General features: G+C 39.9%; 1 protein-coding gene across 4 annotated transcripts in view; it reads left to right on the top strand.

The window, feature by feature from the left end:
* The window catches only part of shmt1 (serine hydroxymethyltransferase 1 (soluble)), a 54,767-nt gene extending 33,206 nt beyond the window's left edge, over positions 1 to 21,561 (top strand). For 2 of the 4 annotated variants that reach the window (XM_079611869.1, XM_079611870.1), the window contains exons 3-12: positions 2,738 to 2,880; positions 3,041 to 3,156; positions 4,185 to 4,315; positions 4,584 to 4,665; positions 11,296 to 11,508; positions 18,191 to 18,307; positions 20,465 to 20,587; positions 20,702 to 20,818; positions 21,178 to 21,288; positions 21,379 to 21,561. In XM_079611869.1, the coding sequence (XP_079467995.1) occupies positions 2,738 to 2,880; positions 3,041 to 3,156; positions 4,185 to 4,315; positions 4,584 to 4,665; positions 11,296 to 11,508; positions 18,191 to 18,307; positions 20,465 to 20,587; positions 20,702 to 20,818; positions 21,178 to 21,288; positions 21,379 to 21,551 (1,326 nt within the window). In that variant the 3' untranslated portion in view covers positions 21,552 to 21,561. Of the gene's footprint in view, positions 1 to 2,737; positions 2,881 to 3,040; positions 3,157 to 4,154; positions 4,316 to 4,583; positions 4,666 to 11,295; positions 11,509 to 18,190; positions 18,308 to 20,464; positions 20,588 to 20,701; positions 20,819 to 21,177; positions 21,289 to 21,378 lie in introns of all 4 variants that reach the window. The other 2 variants (XM_079611867.1, XM_079611868.1) reach the window with 1 other exon arrangement.
* The last annotated feature ends 1,961 nt before the right edge of the window (positions 21,562 to 23,522 follow it).

The following is a 23,522-nucleotide window of genomic DNA, read 5'->3' as shown; positions in this document are numbered from 1 at the left end:
CTCTGTCCATCATGGCCTCCTCATCATCCCCATATACTAATTGGCTTCATCACTCTGTCTCCTCTCCACCAGTAAGCTGGTGTGTGGTGGGCGTTCTGGCGCAATATGGCTGCCGTTGCATCATCCAGGTGGATGCTGCACATTGGTGGTGGTTGAGGAGATTCCCCCTTCTATATAAAGCACTTTGAGTGCCGAGAAAAGCGTTATATAAATGTAATGAATTATTATTATTATTATTATTATGTAAAGTTGCAAAGTTACAAAACATTCAGCACTTCAACACGGAGAAGAAGTTATCCCTAATATAAATATATAAATTCAGACACGTAAATAAATAATGGTCCATATTACAAAGAAAACACACATAAAAACAATACATTTATCTCCTGTATAGGCTCATAAGCCAGTGAGTCCAAATACTTGAAGAATATCGCACCGAGCTTAGTCCAGGGTTGGTCAATTCAGTGATGATACTGTTCGCCGAGCTCGAAAGCCTGCACATGCACCTGTACATAAGATTTCGCAGTACAGCAGGGCAATTTGGCAAACCCACATTTACAAACATTTGGCTTGCACTACTCTATCGTGGGACCCTCAGTAGCATCCGCAAGGCATCATTATACGCTACAATTATCGTTTGCATACTACTCTTTTTGTAGCGCCTCCACAGGTGTGCAGTATACATGGTAGTGCAATATGCCTTAAAGAGTCTGAATACCTTTTAACAGGTATTGAGCACATTCCAAACCTGCGGATCAGCATGTTAGCCTGTCCATAAAGCATGCCACACTGTCTGTAAATGTCTCTGTCATCAGACAAGTCTGCAGTCACATAGTGCCCCAAATATTTACATTAATTAGTGACCTTAAGTCTATTGCCTGACAAAAAGAAATCAGGGAATGTCAGTTTGGAGTCCTCTCTGCTCTGGGCTATCATGATAATGCTTTTCTTTGAATTGTATCTTATATCAAAGTCTATTCCATACTGAGAGAGCACACATGCAACAGCTCTTGTAACTCCGCGCTATAAAAAATAACAAGGTCATCAGCGTGCATTAGATGGTTAATTGGACTGTTGCCAACGCTACAGCCTGTTCCACAATAATTTAAAAACCTTGACAAGTCGTCCATATATACATTAAATAAAAAAGGAGACAAAATGCTGCCCTGTCTTACTCCTGTTATGTCTTGTCCTGTTATGTCTTGTTCCTGTTCTTTCTCTCTACTCTGTCTCCCTCTGCTGGTCTTTATTGGTTACTTTCTCTTTCCTTTCTCTCTTCCTCCAGCTGTTCCTCATCTCCTCTGACTACCTCGTGGACTCTCATCCCACCTGTTCCCTCTTCCCTCTGATTAGGTCTCTATTTCTCCCTCTGTTCCTGCTTCTTTTTTTGTCAGATTCTCACCTGAGTTTCTCATGCATGAAGCGAACATCAGTCCTGTTTGTCTCAGTCCTAGTCCTGTCCTATTGGTTTCTGCCTGGCAAACGCTATCTGTTCCCTGCTGATCATCTTGACATTTTATTCTATCCAGTTCGTCTGACGCTGTGAAAGATCTGGTTACCGCAGTCTTTTCTCGACCCTGATCAACCGTGAGAGACCTGCAGCCTGTCGCCGCTATCACAGCTTTCTCCGTCTGCTGCCTAAAGACTTTTATTTGAAGTTTGCTGAAGAAACTTTTTGTTTCATTTTTATTTGCCCTCTCTGCGGGTTGCCTGTTTTGCCATTATCTCTCAAGAGGAATATTCTGTTCTACATTGCTGCCTCCCTTTGTTGTCATTAAAGACTCTATTTTTGTTAATTCGCTTTTGAGTCCTCTCTTACCTGCATAACACTCCATTTGACACACAAAAAGATGCAGATAAACAATTTCCCCATTTTACAGACATTGACTAATAATAATAATAATCATTACATTTATATAGCGCTTTTCTCGACACTCAAAGCGCTTTACATAGAAGGGGGAATCTCCTCAACCACCACCAATGTGCAGCATCCACTTGGATTATGCGACGGCAGCCATATTGCGCCAGAACGCCCACCACACACCAGCTTACTGGTGGAGAGGAGACAGTGATGTAGCCAATTAGTATACAGTATATATATATATGGGGATGATTAGGAGGCCATGATGGACAGAGGCCTGGGATTTTTTTGTGACCACAGAGAGTCAGGACCTCGGTTTAACGTCTCATCCGAAGGACGGTGCTCTTTGACAGTATAGTGTCCCCGTCGATACACTGGGGCGTTAGGACCCACACAGACCACAGGGTGAGCGCCCCCTGCTGGCCTCACTAACACCTCTACCAGCAGCAACCTGATTTTCTCAGAAGGTCTCCCATCCAAGTACTAACCAGGCTCAGCCCTGCTTAGCTTCAGTGGGCAACCAGTCTTGGGCTACAGGGTGATAAGGCTGCTGGCCCAGATATTAACTGATGGCCATACCAGAAAACCAGAATTCTCACAAGAAATTTTGGAGCACCATTCTTGTACAACTTATATATATATATATACATAGCTTACTCACCTATGTTCCTTGACGGTTTCCGCATTCCACCACCACCCCATCTCCTCACACTTGCCTGGTTACTATCCTAACCAGAGATACAGGGGGAGTACTCTGGGTTCGGGCCAAAGTTCAAGATCAGAGCCCTCCCCTCGGACAGCACTCCAAATATGCATACGTTTATTTCCTTATGATTATTTGTAAGTGTGTACTCGTGAAATTTCTGTTTGCACTAGGTATTTGACATAATAAAGAAAGAGAAGCGGCGGCAGACGTATGGATTAGAGCTCATTGCCTCTGAGAACTTCACTAGTCGAGCTGTTTTGGAGGCTCTTGGTTCCTGCATGAACAACAAGTACTCTAAGTATCCTGGTCAGAGGTGACTATTGTGTAATGATATTTCTGTAATGATACTGTTTAATTACAATTTTTATGTTGTTGTAATGACAATAAGATGAATATTATGTTATTTACACTTGGTACTTACATATTGAAAAATGGGCTTGTGTTAAATGTCAAATTTTGTTTAATGTTTTAAGATATAATGAAGGCACAGAGGAAGTTGATGAATTGGAGAGTTTGTGTAAGGCAAGAGCTCTCAAGGTCTACGGCCTCGACCCGGATAAATGGGGAGTGAATGTTCAACCGTACTCTGGTAGGCTTGTTTCTGTCACTGGACTGCTGCTGGAAGAAATGATGTCACATATGAACAGTGTTAGTTGGGGAGAAACTAGTTACATGTAATGGGTTTATGTAATTTAATTACAAAATAAATATTACTGTAATCCATTACAGTTGCTAAAAATAACTATATGTAATTAAAGTACAGTTACTTATGAAAATGTTGACAATTATTAAGAGGGTTACATCTGAATATTCCTGTAAAAAGATACGATATGTTAAATAATATTAATTTGTTGCTTTGGCTCTTATTGATGTGCTCAATGCCTACAGCCATTTAAAGGCCATTTAGTAAAGCGATACTATTCTGATGCTTTTAATAGGCTCGCTTGTTTGAATTTGCAGTGGAAAACAGTTGAAAACATTAGTTAGAAATTTAGAAAAATAATCAAATGTGATAAGTTACATTACTTAAATAAAGTAATTACTAACACTAGTTATTAGGGGTGTGACGAGACATGAGATAGGGTTCACAAGAATGAGACAAGATTTTTGCACTGAAGTTTTAAGAAATCCTCAATGACAAAATTCATGACTGGAAAAATAGTCTGCAGGTGCATTTTGAAATGTTTTAAATAACTAATCATCTTGTAATGAATGTCATTTCAGTTCTACTTTCTGAGTATGAATTTTCATATACATTTAAAGAAAACAACCCAACAACCCAACAACCCAACTAAAGGAGAAAACAAACTGGCTTCTCTCCTGTATGAGTCTCTTCAGACCTGTACACAAGTTTCCAGAACTTCCGATTGAAGCTGTGTGTGACCTCCTAATTGAACTTCTTTCCACAAATGTATCATTTTAGTGCCCGTGGCACATGATCTCATCACACCCCTGCTACTTTTTACATGTTCAATAGGGTAACTTGTAATCTGTAACATTACATTTCCAAAGTAACCTTCCCAACAATGTATATGAAACATTAACTCAATTGCACATTGTTCAAAATATAGTTTTTTCCCCCCTCAGGGTCACCTGCAAACTTTGTTGTATACACAGCCATAGTGGAACCTCATGGGCGGATCATGGGCCTTGATCCTTCTGATGGCGGCCATTTCACCCATGGCTTCATGACTGACAAGAAGAAAATCTCAGCCACATCTATTTTCTTTGAATCTATGCCTTATAAGGTAACCTTGTGATTATAATCAACATTGTAGTGATCTCTTTAGTAGGTGTTAAGTTCAACATTTACTAAGACATTAAATCAAAAGTTGTATCTGTTAATATTGTTTAATGGAAGAGAACTAACAATGAACAGTTGTATTTTTATTAACTAACGTTGACAAATATGAATAAATACTCTTACTATGTTTCTAATTGCACATTTTAGTTAATGCATTAACTAACATTAACTATTGGGACCTTATTGTAAAGTGTTACCATTTTTCCCCCCAGGTAAATCCAGAAACTGGATACATTGATTATGACAGACTTGAGGAAAATGCTCGCCTCTTCCACCCGAGACTAATCATTGCAGGTCAGCATAATTCATTTCTTAGAAAATCTAAGGTATTTTGAACTATAGGATGTAAAGTATTGATAATTTTAGATGTTGGACAAAAAATAGTCCATTTAACCTTACTCGGAAACGCTCCACTTACTGACGTTACCTTGGTTCCTTGAGATAACAGGAACGAGCATTGCGTGAGAGATTTTCTCCAGTGTTGCCAACTATTTTCAAAGGAAAGTAGCTGTCACGTTCACCGTCTGTCTCTGCACTACATTCCCCAGAATCCTCTTTGGCGCACCTGCAATCACTCTCTCCAGAATATTAATCCCACACACCTGTTCATCATCAATTACCTCATCAGCCAGCTCATAAAACACTCACTGTGATATCAGTCCTTGTCAAGCCTCCAACAGGAACTGACCTGATTCTGTTGTATCCTGAACCATCGCTTCCTAGATGTAACGTATATAGTGATGGCAAAATTAGGCTTCCTGAACCACTGAGACCTCGCAGCCCATTGCTTCACCAAAAGGTTCATTACTCGAAGGTTCATTACTCGAAGCTTCATTCATTATTGCTCACTAGTGACACCTAGCTACTGTGCAAAGAAATAGCAGACCAATAAATGAATACTGAATCAATTACCTGAGCAGACATTTTTCCATTGCCTGAGTATCAAATAAAATATGTTTCTGTCTGTCTGAATTTACTTGTGCAGAGACAACTGTCACACACAGTTCATTAATTATTCAAAAATTGTTTGAATAGTGCCAGTAGGAACAACAAAAGTGAGACTGTGTTGAGTGCAGTGCTAATGGTGGAGGGAGTGTAATAATGCAAATTGCAACAGAAAAGTGTGGGGTGGGAAATGTTAAGAATTGTTTCTGGTGTGTTTTGTGCTTTGACGTGTTACTAGTTTTAGTGCAGTGTTGTGCTTATGGGACTATGGATTTAGAGGAACAAACTGCAGTTTGGGGTGGGTGAAGGAAGGATCACACATTATTTTTATTGAGGAACAGAATTTTTTCAAGTGTGTTGGGGCTTAGACGATTCCTCTTCTTGGACAGAACCTCTCCAGCCTTGGAAAAGATCCTTTCGCATCGAACAGAGGATGCGGGGGAACATAAAAATGTCAGTGCCAGCTGGTATAAATGAGGATACAGATGTTTATGTTGAGCCCAATATACTAGTGGATCCTCAGATCTTGTGAGATTCACTTCGGATAAATATCGATCCACTTCTACAGTAGCATCTGCTGTTGCACTTGATCTCATTCTACAGTGATCCACCGTGCTATCCAGCAGATGCCTGAAAGGTCAGCTAATAATGGAGGTACAAAGAAAAAAACTGGGGAGGATTTCCTCTTTCTTGCTGGCTCCATTACAAGGAAAAAGGAAGAGGTCACAAAAAGCAAACAAATCAAAAAGGGCAATCCAAATCAAAAAGCAGTCCAGTCCAAATCCAAAAACCAAAGCAATCCAAATAATCTTATCTAATTAATTTAACAATAATATAACTACTATAATTAATAATAACAATATACTATAACTAATCTAACCTGATATAATCTAATAATATACAGCCCTAAACACATATATGACACAATAATGACGACGACACAACTATCTAACTGTAACTCTAACTTTCTGACTCTACTACAACTGATTCAACTACTCCTGACAACACCCACAAGGTGGCGCGAGTTTCGAACCCCCTTTATCCGGAAACGACACTCAGAACGAACCGGTGACGTATCCACACAAACCGAGGCCTCGTTTGTCATGAGTCACGTGATTTTCACATTAACAACACAAGCCTCGAATCGCGGCTTCATCTGGCACGCCCCTTTTTTCTCGACACAAGCTCCGACGCCTTGGTTCAAATGTCACATCACTAAACGTATACCCTCTTGAGAAACACTAACCTTTGTGACTTTGTTCTGCTGTCTCCAGATCTGATCTCTGATGTCTATGATCCAGTGTTCTCCTGAGTTTCCTTATACTCAGCAGAACCGATTGACTCCGATCACATCTTATAGAAAGAAGATAAGGATTAACGAACTGAGACTGTGTTGCTTCAATATTCCAGAAGTTATCTGGCTTACCTGCGGTTATCCCTGCGCCTAGAGGTCTTCACAGAATCTGTAAAAAAAAACTGTGTTTGAGATTCACTTACCTCTGTCTCCGTGCCTGAATCCTGACAGTAGCTAACGCCTTCCCTAAATGTCGCTAGATGACGTCATACGTCAATTAGCATATTCACGACGTCATCGCGTGGTACTTGCGTTCTGCTTTCCTAATGTGTTTTCTCTCTAAATGAATGCTCACATACTGTATTTAATATATTGTAATATAATATAATATAGCCGAATGTAAAATAAAGCTGTTCTCATTTCCTATAGCCTATATTTTTTTTGTCAGACAATAGGCTAGAACGACAATGACTACATTTTTTTATAGGCCTATGTGGACTGGGGACTGGGCCGCCTGTGAGTGCTTTGGGACGCGGGTGGGTGGGACCCACAGCAGCAGATGACTTTCATATGACAGCAAATGATTTCAGCTTGTTGAGAAGAGTATGAACGATATTTGCTTTCACGTCAGAGAGTCTCCAAAAGTCACCAATAACACCAGAAAAAGTCGTTAGATTTGTCGCTAGTCGCTTTTTAAAAAATGTGCCGCTAGAGGGGTCTGAATACTCGCTAAATATAGCTATAAATGCGCTAAGTTGGCAACACTGATTTTCTTTCTCTTGCTGTGGAAAACTCAGTTTTCTCTAAATACTGAAGCTTGATTGGTTCACGTCTGTGAATTTCACAGACAAATGGCCTTTCAGGCCGTCAGAATGGGCGGTGCCGACTGCCTGTATAAGTCGCACCGAACAGCCATATAGTCAGAACTCTTCTTTGAATTTGAAACCATGTTTTATTCACGTCAGAAATACGTTGTGTAGGTAGCCTAACTAAATAGTTTACTTTTTATTCTTCCAGTTTACTGGTGTTGGAAACTTTTCCTTCGAAGCAGAGACGAGGAGAAGTTGGGATATCTTTCAAGCAGAAGTTATTCTTTATTGAGGACTTCACTGTGCGTTGCTGTAGTCATCCAACTCAGGTCTAACTCAAAAAGTATACATTGTAGTTTATATACATTCCAAGGGGGAGGGATCTACAGAGAGGTGGCATGTAAATGAAGGACAGGATTCAGCTCTTTACCTGATCTCATCAGCATAACAGTGTCATTCAAATGCATAGATGGTAATCCAATCAGCCTGATAGTATCACCCATACCTTCACATTATCATAGCTTAACTTGGGGCAATGACACTGTTCAGGGGGTGCATAAAGACAAAAGACAAAAGGTTCATGTCAGACACCTGGATTGCTTGACTTAATCTTCTTTGAATCTCATCATCTATGCCTCAAATGCTAAATTCAGTCTACTAAACTTTCTCAGTTTATATACTATTGTATTGGAACCTAAATTAAACATTTAATAAATGTGTAATACAACAGTTCCCCCTTTGAGAGTTCTAATAACTCTCACAAAATACAAATTTAGACACTTAAAAGTTCATTCTTGTAACTTGTGATCATTACAGGCACATAGCACATGCTCTGTGTTGATTTTCTGTAATTGCAACCTGACACAGAAACAAACATGCAATTAGGGTCCGTGAAGTTCTTACAGGTAATAGTCTTTTCTGGTTGGAACTGTCATTTTCTCTTGAGAGGCGTGAGTCATTTGTTGAATGAAACACTTGATACTGTAGACGCAAAGATAGTACGCCAGTAGGGGAAACAACAGCAGAATTGCTATTTCCTTGATCCACAGCCAGGGTTTACCTAACAAGTTTCCGAACCATGAATAAATATCTTCAGTCATCTGGTGAATTTTGCTGAAAGATCAATAATGTCTTGTTGGATTTTGTTCAAGTTCTCTGTTGGATCCATTAACCCGGTGCAGCACTCAGAACCGATAATGGTGCAGGTTCCCCTTGTGTTGCAAGAATGCAATCCAAGGCCGCTCTGTTCTGTAAGATCATTATCTTGTGCGAAGCGAGAGTGTCCGCGATGTTACCAAGGGCCAAAGCCGTATCATTGGCCAATTTCTGTACAGAATTCGATAAGCTTCTGACTTAATCAAGGACCCGCATGACACCATAAGACGGGATCAATGCTCCAAGAGTTCTTGACCACCATGTTTGTGCACAAGTGAGTCCTGGAATGCAGCCATTTTCTTTGTTTGTGATAGAAGCTGAATTTTGTAGATGTGGAGAGCTTGTGGTGGAGTGTGTCTTTTCTCTGATAGCCGGTAGAACATAAACCAGGGTGCACCTGCCATTGAATTGGCTGGGTAGGATGTTGTAGACAGAAGTTTCACATAACCCAAAAGTGCCAGTCGGTGGAGGAATCATACAACACTGATTTATTGCAAAGAGTTTCGGGAGGGATAGTTTCCTATGGAGACACCCTTTTAAGTCCTTTTCCTGCTGATTGAGTAATGTCCACATGGGATTCTGTTCTCATTTTGACCACAAAGCTGCAACGCTCACGAGGAATTTTACCCAAGGGAGTCAAGGCTGGAGCATAATTTTCCATGCACCAAGGAAAAGTCATTGGCAAGAGTCTGTTATGATGGGAGTAGCTGAAGTTAGGTTGCAGGATGGTAATCCAGGAATGCAACACGGAGAAGCTGGGGGAGTTGTGATGTTGTGACATGTATTCTTGTTGGAGATGGGGTGTGCCACCCATGGGATTCCTGCTCCTACTGAAGGCGGGTGTGGCATGCAAACATTCTTTTCAGCAAACAAGGCATTTTTTTACATATTCATCAGCTCTAAGAATGTTGTTTCTGGAGTCCACACTTTGTGCGATGTCCATGATGGTTAGTAGTATGACAATCTTGATCATGTTGATGGATGACAGAAGTTCCTGTATGTGAGTCTCTGCGTTGTGTATTTTTTATTTTTTAGCATTTTCCGTCTGCTATTGTTGTTCCTTCTTTCCCTATTTCTTAATTCCTGTGACACCTAAAGAACAGTGAGGAAAAGATGGACTAGTGGATGGGGAAGGCCTATGAGGGAGTCTTCATCGCAGGATTGGCCCCCGAATCCTGTTGCATTCGGTTCTTCCCTGGGCTGTAATCAACATCACTTGATGTGCTCCGTGCCACTTAGGCTCTAATGGCTTGTTTCTGAATGACTTTATCATGACCCATTGACCTGGGATGATTATGTGTCCACCTTCTGGTGGAGTCTGCCAACACGACTCAACTCTCTCTTTGGCACTCTGTACTGCCTTTGTGAGGTTTTCACAGTATGCAATCAGGGCATCTGAGGCAATGTGTACATCAGCATTCCACACCTGGCATCTGCATTGGGCGTCCAATAATAATCTCATGAGGGCTCAGTCCTACTGATCTGTTAGGTGACGCTCTCATACTACACAGTACTGCTGGCAGCGCTTTGACCCATGGTACTCCTTCCTGATGCATTGTCCTTAGCCTGGTTTTGATTGTTCTGTTCAATCGTTCAACCTGTCCTGATGCTTGTGGCCTGTGTTCAACCTGTCCTGACACTCGTGGCCTGTATGGGCAGTGAAGATTCCACTTAATCTTCAACATACTAGACACTTCCTTGACTACCTGTCCTGTGAAGTGGAGAGGTATTATTTTGGATAGTAGCACTCACCAACCCTTGGTTGTACAATCAGCCTGATAGTATCACCCATACCTTCAGGAATGTTATTCCAGGATCAACAAAATATGTTGAACCAGGAACATGTCTTACTTGGTAAAATCACGGTGACCTCCTAGGTAAAGGTTTCTACTTAAGTACTGACATTTCTGAATAAGCTGAGAATGGGATTTAGTGAGTTTGAAGTGAAAGTATTTGATGAACGTATACTATGTGTGGAGAGCATTCACTCATTTTTGACAGAGGTGGCTTTTAGAGGCTTTTGCATCGGAGGTCTTCAATTGTTCAATCAAGCTAAATCCAAGAGGTGTATTTTCTCAAAGCTAAATTAACTCTGTCATTTTGAATAATGAAGACAATGGACAAAATTAAGACTTGTGAGTCGTGATGAATCCAAAACCAAGAAGGTTTATATCTTAAAGCTTAAGGGAGCAAGTACCAAAGTGTATAACATTTTTGTTATGTAGTTTAAAGTAAAATTAAAATAGATTTTTTAAACATCTCACTTAATTCTATTCAATATTACTGTTGTGCAATTCAAAGTAAAATGTTACGTAATGTTGGGGAGTGGGGTGTGGGGGGCCTGAGATCCTGACTTTGCTTGGGGCCCCCAAAATGGCCCGTCTCTGACCGGCAGCCCTTTAAAGCGACCTCCCAAGCACACAAATAGTTGCTCTGATTGCCTGAATTGGCTGGAGCACTCAATGTACACCCTAAGAGCCTGAACCGGGCAGAGTGGGTGTGGTGTCTAAAAAAACAATACATTATGCAAAAGTAATTGCAAAAACACTACAGAAACATTTATGAACATTCCCTCTTTTTCTGCTATTAGTCAGATAAACAATTAGCTCTACCCAAATACACATCATTGGTTGAGCCAGTGTTGCTTGTTGGGACAATGTATTTTAACATTGAAAGAAATGACAAACATCACCTTTAACATTTTTGTGTATCATTGTCAAGGAACCAGCTGCTATTCCCGTAACCTGGACTACAGTCGACTGAGGAAGATCGCAGATGAGAATGGAGCGTATCTTCTGGCAGACATGGCTCACATCAGTGGTCTAGTGGCAGCAGGAGTCGTTCCATCTCCGTTTGAATACAGTGATGTTGTTACCACCACGACCCATAAGACCCTGAGGGGCTGCAGGGCAGGAGTCATTTTCTATAGGAAGGGTGAGTTCAGTGTTAACTGACCGGTCACACTAAATCTAGGCCAGTGGTATTCAAATGGCGGCTATTTGGTTCCATCTGGACTGCAGGACATAATTGCTCCATTTTACAATTTCTACAGTTTAAAGTGAGCAGTACGTCAAAAGAACAGAGCATTAATGACAGTAATTTACAGTAATGATCTTTCGGTGCTATATCCTCAAAGGGTAACACTTTAGAATACTGTTCCTTAATTAATGAATAACTACACAGGAACAAATGAGTAATGCACTATTAACATTCTAGTAACTACTGTTAACTAACAAGAAACTCTGATTAACGAATTAATAGTCGAATGTGGTAGTTCACTATTAGCTAGTCTCAGCCTCAGACGTCACGCCCACGGACCGTTGGCTGAACTTCTGATGCATATGGCACACTTTTCTGGAAACACTTAAGGAGTTTCGAAGTCGCAATCTGATTGGTTGAATTCTATCGGATGTCCGGGAGACGTGCGTGTCGCGTTCTTTATCGGTCCGCCTGGAAACAAACACCGTGACATCGAAATTATATTGGCAAGCCCCTAAACATGATGCGGAACAAAACAAACTGTGATTGGTTGCATTATATGTCAGTCAAACATCCTCTTGGACGGTCCTTGGATAGAGTCCAGACCTTCTGCCGTCAGTCTAAAGGTCTGGCTATGCGAGACTAACTATTAGCTAATCAGTAACAACTATTTTTCATACCTCACTGAAGACTAAGAACTATATACAGGTTCATAATTGATATTGATAATGCATAATGTATACATAAGGTAATGGTAACCCATTAGTAGGCTAATGAATCAAGTGTTACATCCTTCTAAAGGAGCTACTAATAATTTGGATCAGTATTCTAAAGTGAAAAGCTTGATAACTACCTAATATGGACTGAAGTCATTGTAAGCTTTTGAGGTTTTTGTAAGGTTTTGGATAGTAAAAAATAGTAGTTACTGATTAGCTAATAGTGAACTACCACATTAAACTGAGCGCTATTACTTCAGTTCAGTTCAGTTCAGTTCATTTTATTTATATAGCACATTTAAAAACAATCGTAATTGACCAAAGTGCTTAACAAGATCCATCAAAGACTTTAAAACAAATTATCATACAGACAATAGCACACAACGTACAAATAAAATAACCCAGTTCAAGATGTCAAAGCTCAACTAGAATTGAAAGCCAAAACATAATAATGTGTCTTTAGCAAAGACTTGAATGTTTCGATAGTCTGAGCTTTCCTTACATAAATGGGTAGACTATTCCAGATGTTCGGAGCAGCCACTGAAAACGCTCGGTCACCTTTATTTCTTAGCCTAGATCTGGGCACGTCGAGGAACATCTGATCGGAAGACCTCAGTACTTTGACAGGTGTGTGGACATGTATAAGCTCCGTTAAATATGGAGGTGATAACCCATTTAAGATTTTAAACACAATTAATGCTATTTTAAATTTAATTCTAAAACAAACAGGAAGCCAGTGAAGTGAGGCCAATACCGGTGTAATGTGGTCACGTTTTTTGGTCTTGGTTAAAAGTTTTTTAAAAATAGACCCTAAGGGCAGCATATACAGGGAAAAGAGCATGGGTCCCAGAATGGAACAGCAGATGAAGAGCAATTCCCAAGGTGGACAGAAAAACTCCTATCAGTCAAATATGATTTAAACCATTTCAGGGCCGTACCCGTAATGCCAACACTTTGTTCGAGTCTGGATAAGAGGATATAGTGATTTACAGTATCGAAGGCAGAAGTCAAATCTAAAAAGGACTAAAACAGCTGATTTTCCTGAATCAACTGCTAAGATAAGGTCGTTATATACTCTTAGAAGAGCGGTTTCGGTGCTGTGGCGTGGTTTAAAACCAGACTGGAACTTTTCGTAAATACAAAATTCATCCAGAAATGATTGCAGTTGATTAAAAACTACCTTCTCCAGGACTAAAAAAGGAAGTTTAGAAATGGGTCTAAAATTAGAAAGAACTGAATGATCCAGATTTTTCTTTTTTAAGAGAGGTTGCAAAATTGCATGTTTAAAAGCTGCTGGAACACACCCTGAGTTTAGAGATCCATTACTACTAATTTGTTAATCAGAGTTTCTTGTTAGTTAATAGTAGTGACTAGAATCTTAATAGTGTGTTACTCATTTGTTCCTGTGTAGTTATTCATTAATAGCAGATAAACATGGTGGTGAAATCTTGTTCTCTTACGAGAGGTTCTCTCGTACTGCGTACTGAAAGTACGCACCGGGTAAAGTCTCTTTGCTCGAGATATTGATGCCAAAATTTATCCTTAAATTTGTATATATTGTCAACGCAGTGCAGCAGCAGTCAGACCTAGAGCAGGCTGTCTCGCGCGCTCATTGGCTGCCCCGCGGTAACTGCTGCAGCCTACCACTGAACTCCTGGCGTGACGTCGCGCCCTCACGCGTCAAAGCCCGCCAAAATGGGAGTGGCTTAGCGTATAAAAGGGAAGCTGGGGCTGCAAACACTCGATTTTCATCTCTTCAGCGACGCTCTATGCTAGGCTGACCTCTGAGAGAAGCCGCCGCCGTCGAATCCAGCGACCAGCCAGCTTAGGACAGCGCCTGAGGAAGTCGGCCGCCTTCGCCACCTTCAGCCGTCCGTACCAGCTACGCTATCCGGCGACAAAGTATCCTTTTCAAAGCTTAAACTCTCCTAAAAGAGCGAGGCGTTTGTTCCAAAATGCCACGATTTTCCTGCGGTTCATGCCGAACCGCGCTCAGTGACGGAGACCGCCACGTGATCTGCGCTCTCTGCCTGGGCCGGGATCACGCAGCCATCGCTCTGTCTCTGGGTGGGTGCGCTGAATGCGATGAGATGGCAATTTCGACCCTGCGGGCTCGACTTGCTTTATTTAACGCCGAAGCTGTCGCTCCGCCTCTCTCCAGTGGCCCGCGGAAGAAGAAGCGCCGTGCCCAGAGACTCCCGGAGCCCGTCGCTCGCGGACGCTCGCCGGAAACCTTCCCCTCGAGCTTCGCGTTCCCCTTCACCCCTTGTGGACCGGTTTTCAGAGGTTCAGAAAACGACTCAGGCCATTGTTAGGGGTTAACAGTTATAAGACCCGAGACCAGATATGTTGAAAGAAGACCAGGAGTCGTGAAGTTCAATCAAAAGGATAAAAATTTACTGAAGAATAGTTTGCAGTTTCATTGGTAGAGCGAGAGTCAAAGTCTCACGAGGAGGTCGCAAGCCAACTCTACCTTACACAAAATAATACACCAATTATATCCTTTTGCAAGGGCAAGCATCGCATCATCATACATCTGATTGGCTAAGAGAATATAAAACCATAAACAATTTCACACATGTGAGCAGATAAAAGGTGCCTATCGTCATTAGTCAGGATAGCTGTCGCCAATCCTTAGATTTAGGTCAGAGTTGACCTAACTGTTAGAGGAGAGCGTCGATGAGGATGAGCGTTGTGTCCCAAATGCCTACGTAGAAAGTCAAACACACACACACAGAACACCACCAAATAACATCGCCAAGGCCGAAGAGTGCTTGAGCTTCGTATTATCAGTTAGCCAAAACATAGCTCCTCAGGAAGAAAGGCAGAGAAATGGCATTGCTCTCAAGAGAAAATATATAATTTCACAAGCACAAAAGAATATAGAAATTATTATGTGATAATGCATATGTATATTTGATTATTGATTTGTATAAAAGTAATGTAAGCATTCAAAAGGATATAGAATGAAATATATATATATCTGACTGAAGAGACAAGGGATTTTGACCGACCCTTCACCATGAACTTGTTCCTTCCACGGCACGTTAGCTCCGCTGCAGGCCGCTCTCAGAAACAGCCTCATGCACGAAGCTCTTCACAACAGCGCCCATCACAGCCTCCACCAGCTTCGCAGCAGCGTCACAGACCGCCTCCCCCCCGGGGACCCCGGCAGAAGATCGTGCTGAAGCCTGAGTACTGCGTTCCCTGCCGTGTCGCGCAACGAGCTCTTTTAGCTTCAAGCTATGAAAACCAAGTGTTTGCAGCCCGAGCTTCCCTTTTATACACTAAGCCACTCCCATTTTGGCGGGCTTTGACGCGTGAGGGCGCGACGTCATGCCAGGAGTTCAGTGGTAGGCTGCAGCAGTTACCGCGGGGCAGCCAATGAGTGTGCGAGACAGCCCGCTCTAGGTCTGACTGCTGCTGCACTGCGTTGACAATATATACAAATTTAAGGATACATTTTGGCTTCAATATCTCGAGCAAAGAGACTTTACCCGGTGCGTACTTTCAGTACGCAGTACTCGTTCCCTCTTCTAGAGAGAACCGAGGTTACGTTAGGTAACCGAGTACGTTTTTATCAATTGAGGCTTTTAGACAAATTAATCTAGCCTGTTTTATCTTTTAATATTTTTGAGCAATTCATGTTTTTATTTCGACCTGTTTGGACTACTGTAATGCACTTTACATTGGCGTGAACCAACCTTCCCTTTCACGCTTACAGTTAGTCCAAAATGCAGCTGCTCGCCTGTTAACAGGAACCCGGAAACATGAACACATTACACCTATTTTGGCCTTGCTCCACTGGCTCCCTGTATATTTTAGAATACATTTTACGATTTTAATGTTTGTTTTTAAGTCGCTAAATGGGTTGGCACCTCAGTACATTTCAGAGCTCCTGCACATTTACACCCCGTCAAGATCACTGAGGTCTGGTGATCAGCTGCGGCTGAATGTGCCCAGAACCAGGCTAAAGACCAGAGGCAACCGCTCTTTTTCAGCAGTTGCTCCCAAATTGTGGAATGATTTACCGCTGCACATTAAAGTTGTGCCCACCCTCCACACTTTTAAATCTCAGTTTAAAAACTTATTTTTATTCTCTGGCTTTTGATTCACCATGAGAGCTGCTGTGGTCTTCGTTGTCGCTGTCATTGTTGATGTTATTTTTGTTTATGATGTTTGCTTTATATTTGTATCTCTGTAAAGCACTTTGGTAACCTTGTTGTTTGTTTAAATTGTGCTATATAAATAAAGTGGATTGGATTGGATTAATGAAGGAACAGTATTCTAAAGTGTTACCAAATATTGTTATCTAGAGCCAAATCGCTTCATTCAAGCCCTTTCCGCTCTGTGGGTCTCATTCATGAAACACGAGCAGAACGAATTCTTGTGTAAATCGTGTGTAAAGTGGTTCTGGCGTAAATTTTCGGATTCATTAAAATGTTCGTATTTTCCAAATGTTAGTTGGTACGAAAGAAATCTACACCTGCTCCCAACCACGTGTAAATAGTGCGTTTAACTTCCGAACGTTTTGCTCATTAATAAGGCTGCATTTTAATTCACCTTAATCGGGGACATATTTACACAGCATTTTGAAAAAATAGCTATTATATTAATTACATATGTTTTTTCTTTTTACTTTTATTATAAGAGCCAGTAATAGCATCTGCAAACGGAACACTTTAATCACATAATTAATTGCTCAATACGGCTCGGCTATATTTTTTCGAAGTGAACTAATTCGTTTTTTGCAGTCGTGCTTCATGTCGAACCATTTTCTCTTCACTTCTGGGACTGTTCGATTAACAGATGAAACTCCAGTAACTGCATCTGTAATATCTGCCAAGCTTGCTTTTTTTAGGACCTGATACGCCACTATGTACGCTTGAAATAACAGGCGCTGTAGGCTTTTAGTGCATGCGCGCGTCGGCGGGTGTAACGTTATTGCGGTCAGAAAAGCGCCCGTTAGAACAGCGCATCAGCAGCGAATGACATGTTTAACCGGCAAGGCTTTAAAGCACATGCAAATAATTAATTTTTATAAACTACAGTGTCCCGTTCCTCTGCATTTCATGTGAATATACGTCGCGCTGTACAGTAGGCTATGTTGAGACGGAGGCGCCAGAACTGCAAACTGATAGAATGCACGATCCTACGATATTTATTCAAAAGCAGATCGTGGAGACATTTTAATCATAATATTTGACATAATATTTGACGGTGCCCAGGGCCCCTTAGATGTCCTGGGCCCCTGGGCAATTGCCCAATGGTTAATCCGGCCCTGTTATGTGGCGTTTTGAATGAACTTCTGATAATAAAATATTATCTGATAATGAGAAATTTTTATTTTTCATTCGCTTTTAAGAAGACATGTTGAAATCCTTCGTTTGGTGTCATAGTATGATGCCCATATAGTTGTCAGTCGGATTTAATGGGCGGGATTTATGGTAATTGAGAATGAGCGTGAACGCGCGTCCCATTTACGACAGATTGGAATTCATAACACACACACACACGTTTCACTATCACATCTGACGTTTACGAAGTATTTGTGAATCAGGAGAAGAATTTTCGGGAAGGTCTCTTTACGCGCAGATCACTCACATATTTACTCGTATATTTACGAATGTTTCATGAATGAGGCCCTGTGTGCGTTGCTTCTCTCCCACTAAAGACGTAAAGCGCCACATAAAGAGCTGCAGATGATGCGGTTATTTTAAGAACAGTAGCAGATACACAATGAGCAGAAAAAAATTTATACATCTGCTAAAACCCGGCAGAAAACAAGTATGTAGCAAATACAATTATTTTGGTCTGTCATAAAGATGACTCCGACCGGCTAACTAAAGTTAACGCATGTAACTTGCGTTACTTAGAATGCGTTACCCCAACACTGATCATGATACACTCTTGAGTTTCAGGAGTTCGTAGTGTTGATGCAAAGACAGGCAAGGAGACCCTGTATAACCTGCAGAGTCTGATTAACCAAGCTGTGTTTCCTGGACTGCAGGGTGGCCCTCACAACCATGCCATTGCAGGTAAGAGCTGTTAAGTTTGCATTTACACTAGGAATGTTTATGATTAATCAAAGATCTATTAATTGACATTTGATTAGCTTGCCTAAATTAAATTTAGTTCAGTAACCATCTAATCAGATGTGGAAAATACAATACATACATCCATCTGATGCTAGAGTGCACAAGTCTCATCCTCTCATTACCCGTACCTGTAACAAATCCTTCCCTCGTGGATCAAAATGACCCGAAGCTCTAAAATTATACTTTTTTTTTCTTTCCAGAAAGCATATATCATTTCATTTTTAAAAAATTTTTAATGCAGTTTTTTTTACAGATTTTTTTATTTATTGTATTTACCTACAAATTACTAGATTTTATCAATAATTTTTATATACATAAGCACATTCTTTACATACTTTCACTTAAATACCAAATAACACCCCATTACATGCAAAAACTTGTTAAAACAGCTCAAAAACTCTCACATTGTGTGTCTCTGCCGACCTCCTGTAGAAAAAAATCTAACATGATATTTCATGACTCTTGCCACTAGGTGGCCTTATAGCATATAGATGGCCTTTATGTAGCAAATGAACTGTCCCTGTGGGTCCTAAAGTCAGTTTTTCTTTAATTATTTTTGATCATGTAGCCTACAGTTAAAGACCCAAGGACCAGATATGGACCCGGAGTCAGAAGTGCAGTCTGTTTAAGACAGGAGTCAAAATTATAATAAATTAAAGAAAAGTTTTACTGAAGATAGTTTGTAGTTTCATCAGGCAGAAGTCAGCTTCAAGACTCACAAGGAGTTTGTAGCCCGCCCCACTTAGAGTTACAAAGATCACAGCAATTATACCCTAAACCAAGGTCTAAGCTATGTCATTACTTCAGGTTGCAGTTTCTGATTGGCATAAACGGATAGACTGGAGCATATCTCCATCGATTAGGCGGCTGACACTCGTACTCTGAATTTAGGCACGTCGTGACCTTCCAGGTCACAGATCTGGGTTGCTGGGTGCCACTGCCAACATGTCCAGAACAACAACAACACACACACACACACACACACACACACACACACACACACACACACACACACACACACACACACACACACACACACACACACACACACACACACACACACACACACACACACACACACACACACACGTTCTTCAAGGTTAGATTTGGCCAGGTTCTAACTATAACCAGGAGATTCTTCTTAAAACATCAAGATAATACGTTCTTTCTCTCAAGCAGAGGACACTTTTAAAGTAAGGCTTTAACAAAGAAATGGTCCCTTAAACTATAGACTTCAGTGACCCCTGTGAATTATAGTTGTCAGGGTACCCTAGAGAGCAGATGTATGAATTGACACATGTTAAAATCTCCCAAGGTCTTGGACCACTGCGATGAACACTCAATTTTTAAAAAAGAAAAGAAAAATGATTTCTAAATGACTTATCTATGTAAACATTGCATTCACTGCAAAGGCAGTATGGAATTCCATAGCTGCCAAAATAATAAATAAATAAATATTTTTTGTTTTACTTCAGACATAGCAAACGAGCTCAGAGTGGCAGTGCTGAAGCTTTGAGGCCACAGTGACATCTTATGGAGTGAACAAACAAAACGCTGACATGCCTTTGCAAGTCACACAGGGAATTAATGACTGAGAGATAGGCAATATGGCCAAAATCTTAGTGTTGTGGCTTATTTCCAAGTGAAATGAAATATTGAACTGAGGTCAGGGTTTTAGTTTAGTGCACCTCCTCTTCATCCCTCGCTCATAGACTGACAGTTGGAGGGGAGTGGTTAAGCCCAACCCAAGCCGTCAAACCATAGACTGTAAAATCTGACTTCATCAGAGAAGGAACGCCATTCCAGAGCAGAAGCACATTTTCAGATTTTGATAAATGTTTTTTTTTCTGTGTATTAACTTGAACAGATTAATTGTTCACCACAAAAATAACAAAGGTCAATTTTGATCGACGACTTTAATATTCCTGGCATTTTTGATCTGATTTGGATTTTGTTTTTTTCTTTTCTTTTCTTCTACCAAACATGTGCTTTGGTCAAATTAAGCAATAAATATTTATTAATTATACATTGAATTATTTTTTGATACCAATATTTCTGAAAATTGTCATTCTTAATCTGATTTGATGTGATGTGCAGGGGTAGCTGTTGCTTTAAAGCAGGCTCTGACTCCTGAGTTCAAGAACTACCAATTGCAAGTTCTGGCAAATTGCAGGGCTTTAGCAGCCAGCCTAATGGAAAAGGGCTACAAAGTTGTTACAGGTAAGTTTCTTAAGGATTTAGATATAAATTATAGCTAAATGAAACCATTGATAGTGATAGAGATTTGATACAGAAAGACAACTGTGTTCCCGTTATCTTTCATTTTAAATGTAGGTGGCTCAGATAATCATCTCATCTTGGTTGATTTACGTTCAAATGGAACTGATGGAGGAAGGGCTGAGAAAGTGCTGGAGGCTTGTGCCATTTCCTGCAACAAGCATTACTGCCCAGGTGCCTTAAAATACTCCATTAATAATACTTTGGTAACACTTTACAATAAGGTTTATTAGTTAACATTTAACTACCTTAGTTAACGTAAATAAGAATGAATAATACTTCTAAAGCATTAATTAATCTTTTTTTATTAATCTACTTTTATTACAAAGATTAATAAATATTGTAACAAATGTATTCCTCATAGTTCTTTCATGTTAGTTAATACATTAACCAATGAACCTTATTGTAAAGTGTTAACAATACTTTTAATATTTTAATAATACTTTTACAGTGAATGTGATATTTTTTTATGTTTTACTACAACAATCTATTCAGTTTTTCCACTTATCCCTTTCCCAAACTCCATTTTGAAGGTGATAAAAGTGCCTTGCTCCCAAGCGGCCTTCGTTTAGGATCTCCCGCTCTTACATCTCGTGGATTATTGGAGGACGATTTCCGTAAGGTTGCTGAGTTCATTCACCAGGGTGAGTTTGTTTTAAGAAATAATATAATATCAAAGGATATGGTACAAACTTTTAACCTACCTCAGACATTGATTGTGTATCTGCTCTTAGGCATTGAGTTGACATTGGAGATCCAGAGAAACATGAATCCTAAAGCAACTCTGAAGGAGTATAAAGAGGAACTGGCACAAAATGAGAAGTACCAATTAAAAACAAATAAAATCCGAAAGGAAGTCGAAAACTTTTCTGGAAAGTTCCCAATGCCTGGGTTGCCAGAGTTATAATAATGTTTCTGACATTTTGGTCTTCCCAAAATAAAGATTTCTTTTGATTTTACGGGCACAGAGGCTTGAATAACAACATGATCATCATGCACCTTAATGTGATGACTTCCCATTTAAATAAATCATTCAAATGACCTGTTTGTCTTTTGATATCACACATTGGGTTGGTTTCTGTACTCTTGCTTGTGTTCTCTTATTTCTGTGGATTAATCTGCGTAATCTAAAAATGTTACTGTCCACTGAAACCGATCAACAGAGAAAAAGTATCCAACTGGCGCAATAAATTTGTACATGCAATGCAAATAGAGTCTATTATAAATGTGAACATGTGACTTGTTAATTAAGTACACAATCTACTTTTCACTGTTACTTATTTACCCTAAAAAGTTTACATGTGTAAGTTATTACAAATTCAGAATGAGACAAATCATGTGCCTTTAATTACATAATAAAGGAAAGTATTTTTTTGCTGAATACACAAACTGTTACAAGGTAGGTATAATACCATTTGATAAAGATGTGATGCACATGGCTAAATCAGAAATAATTTAATGAGATTGAAGGCAGAGTAATTTCACAGTGGGCAGCAACTTAAAGCACATAGATGACCTTCAATTTACTTGACTTTAACATCCATAAATATTTTAGCATGTAGATTACACCTTACCCCAGACAAGCTCACAATACGGCCTTAAAATAGATTTGTGAAAGGTAGCAACAAAACTGCATGATTTAGACAGTTACAGCAAACAAAATTTGTTCAAAATCAGCAAAAAGAAACAACCTTCTTAGAAGATAATGTGCGTATAGTGGTATGGCTTATTCTCAATTTACATTCAACAGACTCTGCAATTAAATGCTGAAAATCGTTACCAAGGCCAATAATTACTGGGTAGCCAAAAAACTTAATATTAAGACACACTTGTGATGAAACAGCAGTGGCAGTTAAGGTCTGTATTTCTGGACTAACACTGCGTTCATGCAGTAGTGGGAATAACAGTTGCAGACAACGTATCGGCAACAACCACCATTTTCGTTCAATTCACAACACTACAACAGACATTAGAATGAAGTGCCACTTCATCCTCACAGTTACTCATGCTGACGTTGCTTGCACACAACTTAGACAACAATTTATATCCATTTTAAATATAGCTAGAAAGGCTGAAGAGTAACACGTGAGATACAATGGAAGTGTTCATAAATGCCCCCATAATTTGCCATTGTTACATTTTTGTGTTCTTCAAACATGCAGAAGATTGTGTAAAAGTTCTCCACGATGTGACATTTTACATGCAGTACATTCATTCACCTTATCGCACAATTATGTTAAAACACAAAGGGCAGTTGGCTCAATTTTTGTTTGTTTAACAATGTCTGCAACCTTTGTATTTATATTGAAAAAAAGCCCTCTCAGATTTTTGTCCACTAGAGAGGGCAGAAAAAAAGGAGCAAATTTGCATGTCTTATATTAATAATCAATTAGCGCATTACATTTCTCACGCTCAGAATGCAAGAATCGAAAAGCTAATAAAAGACCAATCCATGAATTAGCATCAAATCTTTCAACTAATTTAAATGCATTTAATGTTATGTTAGTGCATTTTATAGAGGCTGTTGGTCAATGGTAAACAGCAGCAGCATACTGAGAAGAACATGTATTGTAAAATACACTTCTGATGCCACTTAAGTTAGTTCCATTAAAATTATGCTTGTGATTTTTATGTTTGCAATAGTCTCATTGCTTATGAAGGCAAAAAACATTAATGATTAAACAGGCTACCAGGACCAGATTAATTAAATCGTGATTAGAGACTCTCCTGCTGTTGTTCCTGTGTAGCTAGAGCTGCTAATGAAAACAAGCCTGTAACTACACATTTAAATGAGCAGTTTCATACGGTCTCTTTCAAAACATGTCTACTTTTGCTTGGACGACAGTGAAATCTTGCTGAATCTTGATTTTATTACAGA

This window comes from Phoxinus phoxinus, assembly GCF_949152265.1.
Source record: "Phoxinus phoxinus genome assembly, chromosome: 1".
Taxonomy (NCBI): domain Eukaryota; kingdom Metazoa; phylum Chordata; class Actinopteri; order Cypriniformes; family Leuciscidae; genus Phoxinus; species Phoxinus phoxinus.
The sequence above is the reverse complement of the archived record's forward strand: the minus strand, read 5'-3'. Positions and strand labels throughout refer to the sequence as shown.